The 17,658-nt window shown below is 42.0% G+C and overlaps 1 protein-coding gene across 1 annotated transcript in view; it reads left to right on the top strand.

The window, feature by feature from the left end:
• The first annotated feature begins 858 nt into the window (after nt 1–858).
• The window catches only part of LAMA1 (laminin subunit alpha 1), a 107,798-nt gene continuing 90,998 nt past the window's right edge, over nt 859–17,658 (top strand). Inside the window, exon 1 of the mRNA XM_037381833.1 lies at nt 859–979. Coding sequence (XP_037237730.1) covers nt 895–979 — 85 coding nt within the window. The 5' untranslated portion in view covers nt 859–894. The remainder of the gene's footprint in view (nt 980–17,658) is intronic.

The following is a 17,658-nucleotide window of genomic DNA, read 5'->3' as shown; positions in this document are numbered from 1 at the left end:
ACTTATTTTGGGCGTACAGCTCTTTTCCCAGGAAAATGCCATTCCTTGCTGCAACTTACCTGAAATAGTAATTAAGGAGTAAGGTAGGTACTAGCTCTGCAACCTGACAGACCTTGAAACAGGAAAGCCTAATGGGAATGAACTTTCCTGAAGTGTGAAAGCAATGTCTCAATCTTGAGGAATTTCTACAACCAATTTGTTCTGTTTTATGCTTGTTTCAAGAGGTAATTGATCATTTAAAACTTGCGAAGACTTCCTATGGGACAAAAGTAGTCAACCTCTTAGTTTAGTAACCGAGGAGAGAACTTGTTTCATTTACAAACATGACTGATGCGCTGTGTTTATGTGGAGAGGAGGCTTGAAAAATATCAGCACGGGCATGACGTTTCAAGTGGGGGTGACAGACTTACAGGGAAAGCCCCAGCTGCCGATTTTATATATTTTTTTTTTTTAAACACGTGAAAATATCGGCCGTAGAGAAAAGCTGCATATTGAATCAGCTCCGCAACGCTTTCTCCCCCTACGCACTTCTACCTTGTTATTTCTCGTATTCTCTCTTCTCCCCCTCCTCGCGAAAACCTCCCAGGTCATTAATTACGGCTTTTTAGAACTTCTCCGGGCACCGGACTCGAGCTCGCCGCACCCCGCGCATCACCTGCAACACGCGGCCGGGGCTGCAAGTGCCTCCGGGGCGGCTTTGCGGGGGGGCGGACCCGCGTGGCGCGGGGTCCCCGAGTGTGCGCGGGTGCGTGTGGGCGGGTGCGTGTGCGCGCGAGCCCCCGGGGGTGCGGGGCGCGCGCGGCGCGGGGCGGGGCGGGCCGGGCCGGGGGAGCATATAAGGCGGGCGGGCTCGGCAGGGCTGGCTGCGTCCCTTTCGGCAGCGGTGGCGGCGCGATGGGCAGCGGCGGGTGGCGGTTGCTGCCGGCGCTGCTGGTGGCGGTTTCGCTGCTCGGGGTGCCGGGGCAGGGCCAGCCCCGAGGTGAGCGCAACGGGGGGCGGCCGCGGGGGTGCGCGGCTCTCGGGGTGCGGGGGCGCGCGCTGCTTACTTACAGTGCAACGCAGTGCCTGTAGTTTGCCTGCAGGACCCCCCTCCCGCTGCGTCCCGGGGCAGGCTTTCGCCCCCGCGGGGCTAGGGGAGCCCTGGCTGCGTGCTCCGAGCCCCCGCTGGGCGCAGCCGGTGCGGGGGGCCGTGCTGCCCTGCAAGGGGAGCCCCGCGGGGGCGGGCGGGCTGGGGTCCTGCAGTGCTGCCCGCCTCGCTGCCACGCTATTCCCTGCCGGACCCCCCCGGTCTCTTTTCTCCTCTCCCCCCATCTCCGCGCTTTGCAGCCGCCCTCCCCCCTTTCCTGGAGCCCTTTCTTCTCTCTCGGCGGCGGGGGCCACTCCGCCCGGCCGCCTCCGGGGCCGCCCACTCCCTTTGTGGGAGCCGAGAGACGCTATGGAGCGGCAGAAACCCGGGGGAGGGGGTGGCCCCGGCGACACGGCCGCTGCCCCGCTCCCTGGGGCAGGGGGAGGGCTGGCGAGCGGCCCTGGCCCCCACCGCCGTCCGCTCCGTTGCGGCGGAGCCCCCAGCGCAGCCCGTGCCCCGGCGGGGGACCGGGAAGGGAGAGGAGCGGGCAGCCAAATTCAGCTCTGCTGCAAGGAGTGAGAGGGGCTCAAAACCGCTTTCCAGGCATGAGACAGAGGCAGCATGAGGAGATATTTACGAAAGTTTTCTTCCTTATTCTTTCTTCCTTCCCCCCCATTTCCCCCTTCCCCGTGGGGCTGGCCGGTGCGTTGCAGCCAAGATGCCAGAACGCTCCGCGGCGAGTTCTTGCTTTGCGAGTAACTTAATCACACGCATCCTCTTTGTTCGAAGTGCAGTAACTTGTGCCTTCCCAGGATGACTGAAGCTGGTGAGCAAGAGCAGTTCGCTCTCTGCCCCCAGCGTCAACGGTGGTGGACTCTGCGGCGTGCTGCGTTATGGGGGCAGCACTGGTGGACACCAGATGCTGTCACCTTCGGCTTGATTCAGCTTCTGGTGGAGTCAACAGCAGAATTTCTGCTGATCCCTACCCCCTTGCACATTAGTCCCCAGCCGTGTTAGGTCTCTCTTAAAACAAAAAACGAGGATGGAAAATGGTTGGAAGGCATATGTTGTACAGATGCACGACTTGGTTTTCTTTATGGTGAAATGTGGGGTTCAAGATGGATGTGTAGTGTGGGAGGTTAGCATCTGGATGTTTACACACTGCAGCAAAAAAATGTGTTTATTAATATCATTGTGTACCAAGATTCATCCTCCGGGTAAGGAGGACAAAATCAAGCCCAAGTAAACTTCAGCGTCCATATGTTTCAGCTTGTAAATAAACACACTTCACCTTGGTTATGAAAACTCAGTCTTCTAAACAAATGAAAAGCCAGACAAAATGATGCAAAACTTTTCACAACTTTTTTTGTGAGGTACCATCTTATGCCCACCACACAAACTTAATTCACTCCTATTTGAACTTGTATCCTAGCACACAGTTTAAAAATGTAGGAATTTTCCTAAAGCTGGTCAAATATAGGTGGTAAGTACATTCTTTTTTTATACAAATTGCAATGATCACACAGTAATCTGATGCAGCTTTTGCAGATAGTTTAGTACCAACAGTCTAGCTCTTATATAGTAGTTCACATTGTTAGAAACATCTTGATAAAATGCATATTTTTGTATCTGTGGTTGAAGATAACAGTGTATTTGACTTCTCCTAAGCCACCTCTCCTAGGGCTATTTAAATTAATAATTGTTTTTTTTCTAGTTGAAAGATCAGATCAGACCATTCTTCCTATTAGATTAAGTTGGGGTTTTTTTTTCTCTGCATGAGGGCACAGCTCATCTGAGGAAGTGTGTGTATCAAATCCTGCTGGTGGATAACAAACCGCCTTACAAAAAACAGAATTCACGATAACTGATCCTAAAACAATGTGAAGAATGTGATGCAGATTAGAATAGCCATGTTGCTTTTGCAGAAAGTAAACTGAAGCTCAAACTTGTAGCATCGTGATGATGGAAAAATACAATTTGTGGTGAGGCTGGAAAGATTTTCCCAAAGCTGTTGCAAGAGCATTCTAGAAGTCTGGGGGAAAGGTATATTGGCATTCCTGTGGCAAGTGCCTCGGTAGAGCTGTCGGCATGTCTTGTTTTTTGTTTGTCCCTGCTTTTGTCTTGTCAGCAGATGAGGAGAATGGAGTGTGAGACAATTCCAAGGGTCTGTCAGAAAGTGCTGAAGTCCAATCTAAGAAAAAAACACAGAATAGTAAAGTCACTGCACTGAACAGCTTTGAAGGTTAATGATTGGTTCAGCCTAAAGATTAGTATCTACATACCTATAAAATGTAGTTGGTATTTTTAGTCACAGGTGTTTTGTTAAAGTGTCCCCATCATATTGAAAAGTTGGGTTTGCATGGAGTCTTTTGTATCTACTAGTGGAGTAACTCTTCATGAAGCATGTATCATTAGAGTCTGGATCCAGATGAGTTATTTTACAGCCTCAGAAGCAAATAGCTATTTCAGGGGCTTATTGAGCAGCTTCGCTCTGTTGGAATGCATTCTTAATTATACCAGAGGTAACAGTGATACAGGTCTACAAAGCAGAAAGGGAAATCAGTTAATGGTTTTGCACACTATTGCCAATATTTCATAAATTTGATTCTGACACTGTCAGGTGATTTTTCTGTAATTAAAAAAAACCATCCTGCTACTATGCATGTGTGGTAATGGTAACTTTCAAGGCTGTAGTTGTAGATTAAATGTTTCCCCAGCTGCATCTGGCCTCAGCTTGTTTTTGTAAGCTACTTCCCTGCCTGGTGTTTTGGAGTCAATAGTCTTTTAAGTGCTGATGCGCAGGGGGTTGGATGGCCCCTGGGGTGCTCCATCTGGGCAGAGCTGTACACAAGTATTTCTCACGCTTATCGTTTGGGTTTCAAACCTACCTTGCTTCAAGAATCTGGTTTAGTTAAGTATGCTTAGGCTATGACTAATACACAAATTATGACATTATGGTCAGCAACAGCATTTTTTGCTGAAACATAAGGGTTATGGTTTGCTTATAAATTGTTAAAATACTTGCCCAGGAAGTGGGAGATTAACCTAAATCTCCTTAGTTTGAGGTGGTTTGAACCCACATCTCCAATTTCTGAATAGGTTGCTGTGTCACCAAGTTGCTGTGACAGGTAATGCAGGGGAGGGGGAGGTGTATATGAAATCTCCCCAAACCTCTGTTTGAAACTGAGCTACTGTGCAGCCAAGAGTGCAAGTTTTAAGGGTGCAGAAGGAGAATGGACAAGAAAAAAGCTGATGCTGTAGCTGGTCCTTCCCAAGATGGAAGCAAATCCAGTTACAGGCCTTACTCTTTTATTCATTTGTTGCAAGCAGCAATCAGGTGTCTGAATTCAGGAGAAACTTTATTGTATCAGTGTCTGCTGTTTTTTTACTTTTATGGTCTTTTAGGGTTTTTTTAGATCTGGCTTTTAGTCTACAAACCTAGATAGGTGGACCTTACACTACAGCCTTACGCATGGAACGTGTTCTGTGTGTTTACATAGTTTCCTCTGACGCTTTTGAAACTGAGTGCCAGACTTCCAGAAGGTACTTGGATGATCATAAGACTTTGAAGAAAGCCTTACACTTTCAAGATGAGCTGGATGTTACATTCCAAAATGCTTTCTGTAAGAGATGAAAAAATTAGGTCATAGGTATTTTGCCATATTGGATTGTAGTTTCGTATATGCTAATGGCTTGAGTAGAGCTTGTTTCCATCAGTCTAAATACCAGATTTTTCACAATATCTGCAACAAAGAATTAAGTGATATGGGAAATAGGAAGGTTTCTATCTCCTGCAAAGTTTGTTTTATTTGGAAATATTTTCCTTTTAACATTTCTGTTATGCTTCCACTGGTGCAAATATTGTTTCCTGATAAGAGAATGCTAAAAGAAACATAAAGTCCCTTGAGACTTGTGGAAAACTTGGTGCTGTTTGCAACTTGCAGTGTGAGGCAGGAGATGGAACTAAAAATGTGATAGGCACCTGAGGCAGAACCACTTAATGTTGTGATAAGGTGAAAAGTTCATTTTTTGGCAAAATTTGGCATAATGGCATACTTGGCTTAAGTTCTCACTTTTTACCTGGGTTGGAAGCTTCAGTTACAGTGAACCTACACACCACACCCCTTGTGTCTTCACGCAGGTTAAGTAGCAGGGCCACAAGATACTTAGTAACTGACCATGCACTATTGAACTTGTTAAATTGTGTGATAAGTCTCAGGTCCACACACAAAGGAGCAAGAGCAACAACATGGGGCACCCTCAATAATGAAGCCAGAGAAATGAGCCCTTGCCAGCAATGTTGCATGACAGCCATCACTGAATTATGGGAGCAGCTTCCCAGAGCTTATGGCATATGGGGGATGGTGGTGGCTGTCTACAGGGGTTTAAGACTCATTATGGGATACAGGCGAAGAACATTTTGGGATTGTGTAAGACTTTGGGATGCATAGATGAGGGGCCAAAGATGGAGACAGGAGAGAGGGCAATCAAGGGTCTAGGAAAGAACAAGTATGGGCAGCAGAGGGGTAAGATGTTAAAGGAGGCCAATTGGCTGTAACCAGGTTGCAGGTCAATATGCTTGTCTCTTTGCTCCCTGTAGCTCATCAGTACATGTCCTGTAACGATGTACCTTCTGTCTTGTCTTTTTACAAACCTCTGTTTCTAAATGCCCCCCTAGGTGAGGGGGTCTCTGTACTGTGCACATAGAGAAATAAGAGCCACTTAGTTGAGAGGAGACCGTGAGTCACAGGGGCTTGTGTGTCTTGGGTGCCTGTGGCTGGAGAGAGTGTCGTGTGTGTATGTTTTTGTGGGTCTGTGTGTCAGTGTGGGATCACCAGCAAACAGCCAGCCAGCCAGCAGGATGAGTGGCTTGGGAGCCAGGTATCAAATTTGCCATAATTTTTGGGTGGGTACTGGAGATACCAGAGGGTTTGCAAGTTGGCTACTAGAGGGACCAGGGGATCTAAGGCAACTACAAAGTAGACCATGGGGTCTCGGGGCCAGTCAAGAGACCCATCTGCATGTGTGTGTCTGTGTCAGGCGCGTGGTGATGAGAAGGTCCAGGGGCAGTTATGAGGTAGGATTGGGCATCTTGGCCAGTAACTGGAGAGATCCATAGTGGGTGTGATGGAGGTGGCGGTGTGCGTGCAAGGCAGTCTGTGGATCAGTGGCTGGAGTGCGGCTGGGGGCCTCAGGGGCTTACATGCCCAGGTGCTGGCAACAGGGGAGACTTGGGATCCAGGGTGGGGGTGGGTGGGTGGGTGGGCAGTCTGATGGAGTCTATATTACATCTATATATGAATGTATGTTTTCTACTTAAGGTCTTTTATCCTGATCAGCTGGAGCAGGGAACAGGATGAGACCAGTGGTGGTGATTGCATATTTGCATTTCTGTCTTTGATCTATGTGGCTTACCATATGTATATGTATGTATATGTGAGCTGCAGCAGCTGCCTGTCTGTTTGTCTACAGGACTTGGCACACCCCAGCAAAACTCTGTAGAAGAGCAGATGTAATTCTGGAGATCTGGGCTCTTGTTTTCTCTGGCATTGTTTTGCTGCTGAGGCCTTAATGTTGTGGACTTTGTTCTGTATAGTACTCTACAAAAGTCAATTTAGATGACCTGTCTTATGAAGTCACCTCAAACAGAGGCCACATTGTGTGCTCCCAGGAACGCTGACTGTGTGGGTACCACTGCATTAAAACTATAAGCTTCCCTAAATATATAATATTCAACACAAATATATTTTAAAACTTTTCTCAAATAGAAATGAGGCTTGATGGTACTGAAAAGAATTTGTAGCGTAAAAATAACATAAAAGGTAATGGATGTTAGCTAGGTGCAGATTTTGCCAGTTGAGGTCTGACTTGAGGATGGGAGAGGAAGAAAGAACCATGAGCCATCTCTGTGTTTCTGGTGATCTGAAAAAAACACCTTGGACATTCTGTGGGGAAAACATTGTGCTGACCTTGATTAGAAAGTCTGAAATCTAAAATCTGCTTTGTGTTTTTCCCTCACTTACTTTAAAAGAAAGTCAGCACCAACAAGCCACAGACTTTCCTCTTTTTCTCAGAGTACAAAGGTATGTGACAGAAAAATGCCTTGAAAGCTTTCAGAGTAGACTGAAGATTAAGATAAAAAAAACATTTGTCTGTCATAAATATTTTCTACATTCCCTGAGGGCTTAGAAAATGCATCTCTGGGTATTCAGGACTATCAGTGTGTGTTGATCAGTTGTTTGTATTTACAGCTGTTGCAGAGAGGATCTTCAGGTGGGGTTTGCTGCCTTCTCCTGTGGCTATTTATGTCCTCCAGGCATCCCTTCCTGACCAGAGGAATAGTGTGTTGAAGTTTTGCAAGATGAGATCAGTTAGGTCAGCTTGCAGGAATTGTGATTTGTGCAGCTAAGGTTTGTGACAACTAACATCAAACTTCACATTTATATATGTTTTTAGGTACTTAAGTGATAACTCAGAGGCCCTGTACAGTGCCTCTGGGCACAAGGATATGGGTACAGCTCTCTGGCTTTGAAGTTTGGGGTTAGTGCTTCATTTACTTGTGGGTCAGAGTTTAAAAAAAAAAAAAAAAAAAGGGTAGGTATATCTGTGTTAGTTCTTTCTTACTTCTGTGATTTAATGATTTCTTGATCGTTCTGTGTTTTTTAGGGGGGGGGAACTTTCACCCTGAGATGTAATTATTTTATGCACATTTTTGCATATTAAAAGCTGTATACATCGCAACTTTAAAGTAAAACTAGAAGAATTATTTTGTAGTTACAGTAGATATAAATAACGCTCTAACATTTAGAAAGCATAGAAGTGTAAGACTAAAAATACTACCAAAAAATAAGCCTTCAATATCCTTATTACAAAGATATGTAGATGCACATAATTTAGGCTTCCCCTCATGTGAAACAGCAGTTATGATTCTCAAGCTTTTCCTTGTGTTCCCGGCAGAGTGAAACAGACTGAAAGGATGCTTTGGTTTTACCTGGAAACCTGACTTTTAAGTGCCCCCTGGAAAATCGCTGCTGCTGTAAATGGCCGTGTGATCTCACAGGGCTGTGGGAAGGGGGGGGGTTGCATGGCAGGCACTCACCCACTGCCCTTCCCACGCCTGGGCCAACCTTGCAGGCTGTGTAAAACAGCGACTAATGTGAGTTGGTCTGCCTTGTCCTCTTTGGGCTTTTGCTGCCAGGCAAGGCCATGAAGATCCCATTGCTGCTTTGTGTAGGCAGAGTAGTTTTCAGCCTTTAGCAATTCCTTCTGTTTTATCATCTTTAACTGGTTAGCTTTTGATGATTTTTTTAAAACTTCCATTTAATACAGTAACCACTCTGTCAGATATTCCCTAACCAATTCTTTTACGTTAGTTTCAGATTTGAAAGTTGTTTTGCAAGCACAATGTAATTCCTTTCTGTGAGCTCATTTATTGTACTGTGAGATTCAGCCCCTGTCTTGATTCCCGCATGAGAATAAAGGTTAAAAAGCTATTTAAAAAATGGTCTTCCTGAAGTGGAAACTTTATTTTTCTTTTCTCTTGGCTCTGCCTGCATTTTTACTGGAGTTTTGCTCCAAAATGACCTTGAAGATAGGTCTGTGTTCACTGCCTGCTCTATCATATTTGTATAAGCTTTTACTTGTTGAAAAACTGAGAGGACAGTGCAGAACCTGGATTGCTAATTCAAAACAACTTCTATAGTCTTAGTTTGATTATTTGATTTTTTTTTTCTGGACCTGATGAAGCAAGAAGTTTAATAGCAAAATCCTAGCTCTTTATAAATCAGTGGCACAAGTCATAATGACTATAATAAACCTTGGAATTCAACCATTGAGCATAAGTGCAAGCTAGAGCTAGCACTGATGCTCTCTTGTATTGATATTTTTTGTTCAGTTTTCTGAAAGCACAACGGGCATTTTGTCTTCTGCCACAAAACTTGTCAGGTTAGAGAAGTGTGTAAAGAAATCCTTTTTGTGGGAAGGAGGGAAAAAAAAATCCCAGTAGTGACTGGCACTTCCAGTGCAGTTTGACTGTGGCTGAATGCTTCTCTTCCAGGGAGGACTGGAGCAGGGTCGAGTTGACTTTCATTTTGTTTACCCGGATGCCAGCAGACAGAGCTGTGCAGCCATGGCACAAGGTGATGGGTGGGTGGGCATGCTGGCTGTCCTGCAGGATGGCAGGCCAGGGGGCCTGGCTGCACCTGGTGTGCCGCTGCTGCTCCCTGCTCAGGCCGGGCTGGATGGAGCATGGCCAGTGTTCACTAGTTTCTTAGGATTATTCCAGATCAGTCCAGGAGTATCTAGACAATGAATGAATCAATGAGAATCTAGCACCAGCAGCAGGCTTGTGCTTGAAAAATCAGTTAATAATTATACCTTCCCTGTTTCTAGCTGTTGCTTTGCAGAATTGAGAAAAGGAACTCCAGAAGGTGCTTCACTAATAAAGAAGAGAGTCTACTGGTTTTTCTTGTCTAGTTTCCCCTTACAAATGCTTCTTATTCAAATGCATGAATAGCTAATGTGTATTTTGCTATTCTCCTTGCCACACCATTCATATATTTTACTTGCCTTTACAATGCTGCCTTTTGTGCATATCTTGCACTGGTTTAAGAGGGGAGGGCAAAAAAGGCTTGTAAATGTGTGCTAATGCTTCTGATGATTAGGTTGTTTCTACTTTATTGGCTGAGAAAGGCTAGATAACATAAGTTTGAAGTGAGGGTTCTTTGAATTGTCAGGATTTGTGGAAACCTTGGTTCAAATTAAGGTTGTGAAATATCTGATGTTGAAATTTCAAGGATTCCTTTTATTTACTTTAGCTTGTAGACTGTCTAAAATGTGTTCTCAATGACTTCTACTAGAAAACACCCTTTAAAATATGCTGAAGAGTTAAAAATTTTGATGGGAAAATGAAGTATCAAATGAACTCCACTGTCCCTGGGAGAATTGTTGTGAATTTATATTGCCAATTGTTCATTTATTCCTTCAGTAGTTGCTAACTAATGTGTTTGTTTGGTAAGGCTCTTTTTTTAATTGCCCAAGTAATCTAATTTTTTTTATGGGGTCATATATCCCATTTACAGGATTAAGAAAAACATTACAAATAGAAAGCAAATCTGGCATGTATCTAGAACTCCATGATTTGTGAATAAAATTGGGTATTTTTAAGAGTTATTTTTTGATATTAACAATAAATCTCACTAAAAGCTGGCCAGAATTTTAGAAACCATGGATTTTTTTTGCTAATGCAAAAATGTGAGCTTGTTACTGAAATGGTCTTTAGAAGTAAACATGAATTTTAAGCTAAAACTTATGGGAGTAAGTCCATTCAAGCCCTATTCTAATTTATCTTCCTTGAAGTAGGTTTACAGTGTGTCTGCCAATGTCCTCCAGAGCCAGTTTATCACTGCTAAAGGCATGCAGCAAATGCAAATACTAGAGCCAGATGGACAGCCCCTCATTACCTGAGAGTGGTCACACAAGGAACAACTTAGTTTCTTCCATATTTGATAATATTGTAATGGGGACATTTTTTAATAGACGAAATGATTTTGCAAAGTATGGTGTAGGTTTCCTGTGAGGTGGAGGAGGCTGGTCGTTGCAAGCAAGGACAAAGATGCATGTTGTTGGGCAGGGAACTTAAAATGAAATGTGTGATGACCAAAGGAGAATAGATCTTTCCACAGTGGTGATAGTACATGGTCTGAAGGCAGCAATAAAACAGCAGGTACAAATCGTGATTTTTGGTGGACAGCTGTATTTATTTAATGTGTATCTTGGCATGGATTAGAGGGTGCCATGCTGGTATTTAGCTCCAGTGGCATCTTGGGCTGCTCAGAAACGTTTTACTGTGGGTACTTGGTATAAGGATCAGCTATTGCTGTGCTGCCGTGGCTGATAGTGGTAATGGACAAATCCAAGTTTGGATTTGGATTTGGCTGAAAATTCCGCTGTAGCGATAGGAAAAGAGGGTAAAAAGGGGCTTTTCAGTGGTGCAGTGGCAGGGAAGAGGTCAGGACGTTTGCCCCAAAGAAGAAAACCCCTTCTGTATACCATATAGTACTGACTGATGCTACAGTCTCTAAAACTTGAGCAGCCCTCCTCATCTTTTCTGTTCTTAAGGACAATGAGAAATAAGCTGCCCAGTCTGCAGCTGTGCCTTGCATTTCCCACAGTAAGCGGCAAAAACATTTGGGGTGTTTCAGGGGAGGATCCAAAATGTGCCTTGCATATTTTTTTTAGTGTTGCTGTAGCATTGCTGAATTTTAAACTAAACTACTTGAACTCTCAGTCCTGATCTTCAGGCTGTTAGAATTTTCTTAAATTGCCCTATGGGCTGAAATGCATCATTCTTGTTTTCAGGCCAAAGGCACAGCTTTTGCTAAATCGTGTCTGTTTGAAAAGAAATATGCAGCTGTTTGTAACCAGAATACAGTTACTGTGAGTGACAGTAATACCAGCTGTGTTGCACACTTCAGCTGGTGGAATAACTGAACAGCATTCTCATAGATGCCCCTGCTCTGTTCACTAAATTGACACAACATATAGAGGTTGTGCAATTAATTGTGCTATTAATATTTTCAAAATGGTTGCATGTGTGCCCTGTACATCAGCTAATCTGTGAGCCTGGAGACCAGCAGATGTAAGTAAACAGAGCGTGGTGATTTGCAATTTTACATCGTTGCCTAGAGTAAAATGCCTAGAAAAAAGGAGAATATATTTTACTTTTTGTAAAGAGCAGAAAGCCACCTTTATAGTATGTTGAACAGCTGGTTATAACTGGAAAAAACAAAACGAACCCTACAGAGATCACTTCCCAATTAACCACTTAAATGGAAGATTGCGAAATCTTGTCAATAGAGATAAGGGTGTTATCAAATTTTGCATGTCTTCAGTGTTACACACTTGCAAATCCTTTTAGATCCATTCACGCTGGAGGAAATGTGCTCCCTTCTCCCAGGAAGATCTGGCATTGATAGAGGGCTGCATGTGCCTTGATAATGGCTTTGTGCCTGCTGGAATGAAAACATTTTTCTTCTCTGTCTGGAAAAAGAACATTGTTGTAAAGCAGGAGGGCTGGTAGTTCTCAGGTGCCCAAACCTCTTCAACTTGAAATAGCTTTTGTTCATTAATGGAAAAATTTCACTTACTTTAAATAGAAATTTAACTTCCTCTAAGGCAGCTGCAATTGTAATATTAAGATAGTGCATTCATGTTGAGAAAGTGAAAAAACCCAGCATTTTTTTAAATTAAGAAAATGAAATAAATTATTATATATGTTCTATGAATAACAAGCTTTAAGTGAAAAATACATTTTAGAGTTCCTTTGTAGTACAGCTACTTGCTGTAAGATATCATCTATGGTCACAAAGAGATGCCAGCTTCTTCAAGGGGTCCTTCCTTATGTTTACATGGGAAAAGAAATGGTAACGTTTTGTCTGCTTGCGATACTGAGACACAGTACAGAAGTGGCTTGGACCACTAAACCTTTAAAATTCTTCTCAAGCTCAGGTCTCTTAAACTTTGCAAGTGATAAATATAGATTTAGTCAGGAGAGAGCTAATAGATACTTGGGTCATAACTTCCTATTTATTATAATAAATGATGCAGTGTGAAGCCTAAAACTGCACATTTGTGCTTGCAAATTTAGTTAGGATTAAACCCAGACAGGATTTTCATTTACAAAGGAAACTGTTACCTCAGGCTGAAAACTGGTGATAGAAAAGAAGTGTAGTGTGAGCTGTTACCTATTGAGGTAGTCAGAGTAAAAGGTAGTGATAGGGGAAAGGTTACTTTAGGTCCAACATCAGTAAGAACAACAATGTTCTGTCTTGATATTGGGGTACATCAAGAGTGACAAATGACTGAGGTCCCTAGTCTTTGGCAGTGTGATCAGCATGTCAATACTACTGTCATATTAATCTAAGCTAATAGTGTCTTAGGCTGCATATAAGCAAAACTGACAAGACACCAAAGTATTTAATAGCTGTGGCTTGCATTTACTTTGGGTTTGAGCAAAAATTGTTCCTGGGATTAAGGTGACTTCAGGAAAAAAAAGTAATGCTAAAAGAAAGAACAACCCCTAAACCAACAAACACTATGAATTAGACTCTTCAGCATGGGAAAAAGTTTTGGGCAAACAAGAAAGAACTAATTTCATGGTCTGGCAAGTTTGTTGTTTCTTGGCAGTCTGCCCACCTGTCAACTTTTGCCTCTTTTTGCTTTGGTGTAAATGCTATGGCAATTTCTGGCTAGATTCTTCAACAGGCCAATGCTAATAAAAAAATCAATTCTTGCAAGACATGACAGAAATATGGATTATACTTTGAAAATACATGATATACAGAGAATACTCACAAATTACCCTGCTTTTGTATCAAGTTGTACTGTCTGATGCTGAAAACTAGTATGAAAGCATGAAAGCTAGCTTTCTTCTTTTCTTTCTACCACCCCTTAGTTTGATCTGACTGCAAGAAAGCAGTAAGTTACTGCAATATTGAAGATAATAGAAACTGCTGTGATGGTCTCTCTTTTTTTCATATCCCCAAGAACACAAACTTAATTTTTTTGTCTTGGATCTCTGAAATTTGTGAAGGACCAAGCCATAATACTAGAAATCACATTAAGGACTGTAATGTAAGCTATTAAACCTATTGTATTTACCCATGTTTTCTATTCTCTCGAACATTCAGCTGACAGCTATCAAGTGGGATTGTGCACTCCTTTGGGAAACAAGGTAGCTTTTTTGTAGGAATTGGTAGATGGGACTGAAAATCAGTTCAAACTCCTTCATTGTCAAGCATTTGCAGGCTGACTCATGTCTTTGCATCCTTATCCTCTCTATTTCCAATCTGAGTATGTGTTGTGACTTTATGATCTACATCTGTGCTTGCAAGCTCTGAGCATGAGCGGGACTCATAAGGTAGGACACTGTAAAGTTTGCATTAGCTAACATGAGCAATTAGCTTCATAATCTAAAGGATACTGGTTTAGTGTTAGATACCAGTTTACAATGAATATTAACACATCTGTAGTGTAAAAAAACCTCAATAGTTTGTGAAAGAATATTAATTTTTGTGTAACAGAGGTGATGAGCTTCAGTGTCTTGTGCAGATGTATTAGTATTGCTTGGCCTTCCATTTTTCTGAACATTTAATCTAGAAGTCTGGGGTTTTCTTTGTTGTAGACATTTAGTGAGTTTATTTCCCTAATTTAACTTTCTCTCCTTCCAATACTGCATATTGGGAGACTCAACATCTTGCAGTTAAGACTTAATTGGGGTGTAATGCTTTCTTCCTTCTCTTCATTTTCCATTGCTTTTTATATTTAGCATGCTGCTACTTATGCTTTGAAATTTAAGATTTTATTAGGGTTCAGGTTTTCTCCCCTCTTTTTAAAACAAAATAAATCGCCTTGTTCAACTGCTCTACTACACTCTGGCCATCATCCTGGCTCTAAGCTGGTTTTTGAGATGCAAGTTATGCCAGACTGTTACTATTTTAACCTTCACAAACTACATGGAGGAAACTATTGGGGGGGAAGAATACTATAGCTCATATTCATTCTTGAGTGAGCAAACTTTTGCCTTCTGTCTTTGCGGTCTGAATTTGACAGATCTTTATTAATTTGCAGTGTTACACTTCTTTCCAATACATTTCTGAGCACTGAATGCTAACTAGCACATCATCTAGCCCAAGGCAGACCGCAGCAGGTAAATGACTGTTACTGCAGTACCCTGTCTCCATTATAAGGCTCTTGTTAATAATGCTGAATGCACATAAGTAACAGTAGAAAATGTTTGTCAGAGAAGCTTTTTGCCATTTGGACAGAGGAACTGGCAAGGTTTGGTCTTTGTAGCTTGTTTGTGCTCTAACAGCTTGCAGGGTTCAAGCAGAATGGTTTTGGTCACATTAACTGCTGTAATGGACTTTCTGTTGTCTGTCTTCTGGTGCTCCAGTTGGATTGTTTAAGAGTGATTTGCAAAAGCTTGACAAAATCAGAGCTGTAAAATAATCAGTATTCTGATTGTTCTGAAAGTAAGTGTGTATGAGCAGTCAGCAAATAGCTGCAAAGTAACCTGTTTTACAGATAACCTGAACTCATCCCAGGGCCTCATGTGAAGTATACTTCTTTCATGACTGACCAGGCTGCAGTACAGCAGAAAAGAATCTTTGATTTACTTTAATGTGCTTTACCTGTAGTGCCTTGAAAAGAAGGCAAAACTTGTTCTCGGGTGTGTTAACAAAACTGTTGAGAATTTAAGAAATTATTCTACTCCAGTTGGTGCTGATGAGGTCTGAGGAGCCTCACAGTTGGAGAGATGCAGACTGCCAAGAATTCAGAAGGGCAAGAGGTTTAGGGAATTGACTGTGAAAGATTGAAAGGGTTGTTTACTTATTCTGGAAAAGAGAAAAGGGTATGTGATAACAGCCTTTCAGGTCATCAAAAGCTGCAGTCAAGGTCATGAAAGATCATGAATGCAGCAAAGAGGACTAAATTTGTAACTTTTATAATAATAAAGCACCGGAGTAGACTTGTCAAGGATGTTGAAGAATATTCCTCATTGGAAGCCTTTGAAAAAGGCAAGTTTAGTATGTTCTTACATTGAGAACTGATTGAGTTAAACGTAATCTTTCTCAGCTAGTATTTCTATGATTAACATGTTAGCTTTGCTCCACAGTAAGAAAGAGAGAACAGGTTTTAGGAGAAGACAGTAGTCTGTCATGGTAGTGAGGTTTTGGTTTTTAATCTGAAGTAGTTTAATCTAAACATTGCAAATGAAAGTTTGCAGAGGTTCTGCTAATAAAACCATACCCCTTAGCTCCTGTATTGTGTTGTGCTACCAGAAATTCTCCTTTCTATAGGGCTAAAGAAAAACGATCAGTTTTCAAAGTAACTTCTAACTAGTGGCTTGCTACCTAAGCCTATTTGTATAAGTTGTAGTGAAGCTTTTAGTTTTTCAAGTGGGGCGATGCTGTAGCTAATACATATTTTTATGCAATGCCTTCACAAATGAAGGTTTGTTTTTGTAAGGCAGGTTGAGTGTTATACCCCGGTTTCTTGCTGATTCTAGGAACAGGGAATTAGTGTCTTAATCGCCAACTTCTAACTGCAGGAATTTCAGAGTGTTTATTTTAGGGAAATCAGCCTGGATTTTCATTGTGATTACAGGATAGGATTCTGATGAAAGTGTATGGAAAAGGTTAAGCTAGGGACATTTGCTGGTAAAATATAATGAGGGTAAATCTATTGAGCAGGCAAGGAATCTGAACCCAAGCCCAATAGTTCCAGGGCTTTTATTTAGTAAACTCATTTAATCCAAAACTTGAATAAGACAGAACAACTAAAAAAAATATCTGTGCTATTGAAAATGGTCTGAGAATGTTATAAAGAATGTGACCTCAGCTTCTGCAGTGTAATACTATTACATATTTTATACATTCTAATACTCTGACATTTTATTACATTTTTCCCTTAGCTCTTTGTGTTTTCCTGAAGTGCATCAAACTATTCTGAACAACTGTCACTGTGTCCTCTGTAAATGTTTTCAGTAAATGGAGAATCTATTGCTTGTGGGCAAACTCCAACATTGCCTGCTTGTTATGAACTGCTGATTGACTTAACATTTTTAAAAACTGTATCTTGCAAATGAGATTAGACCCCTTCAAGTATTTCTGTGTTCTGAGAAATGACACAATAAAAAGCTCATTGTTACTGCACACATCAGTTCTTTATGTCTAAGTCACATCTACTTTGTTCATTTGCAAATTACTGCTTTATTAAACTCAGCACAAAAAAAATCCCAAAATACTTATGGAAAAATTGGGCCATTGCTTACTAAATGCTTCTCTAGAGTTCTTCATCAAAATCTGGTTTAGAGCCTTCATTGTGTACACTGATGAACAATCCAGAAAACATTGTCACCTTCTGGTCTCAGTTCTTGGCTTGCTTCAGATAATCTTTTGTCTTCATTTCCCATCAGTTTTTGTCTTCTGATTTCTTAAACTCCAACAAACACTTCCCTAATCTATTCAGCTTTCAAGGGGCATCAGACAGATCAGTGAATCTGGATTCAGCGGAAAGCTGTCTTAAATGTGACCTTCCTCTAAGTTCTGCCATCCTCACTGTTGATCAGGTTACCAAAAAGTATTATCTTTGTGTATTGAACATATTTACCAACATAATGAAACCTATATAAAGCAGAACGCTCATGTATCCTTCTGCTTGTACAACTGTGTGTGAAAGAAATGAATTTAATCACTATGCCTCTGCTAGGAAGATTATTATTCTGGAGACCATCTCCCTTTCTCCACATGCTATCTGTAAAATGTGAAGAAGTACAGATTCACCCTGTCTTGTCAGTCACATTGTGAGAAGCTGTACAGTTAAATGTGTTCAAAACCCCTGACAATATGTGAATTTTGCCAAAATGTACATATCTACTTTCCCTCTACCTGAAACAGGACAGTGATGAAGTACTATTAATTTCCTGAGGGGTGGGGGTGGGGGTGTGTGTGCGGAATCATTGATTGGGAGTGAAATTGGAGTTTCATTCAGATGTAGCTGTTGAGAATGCAGACAAGGATCCTAAACTG

Source organism: Falco rusticolus, chromosome 3 (assembly GCF_015220075.1).
Source record: "Falco rusticolus isolate bFalRus1 chromosome 3, bFalRus1.pri, whole genome shotgun sequence".
Classification (NCBI taxonomy): domain Eukaryota; kingdom Metazoa; phylum Chordata; class Aves; order Falconiformes; family Falconidae; genus Falco; species Falco rusticolus.
The sequence above is the reverse complement of the archived record's forward strand: the minus strand, read 5'-3'. Positions and strand labels throughout refer to the sequence as shown.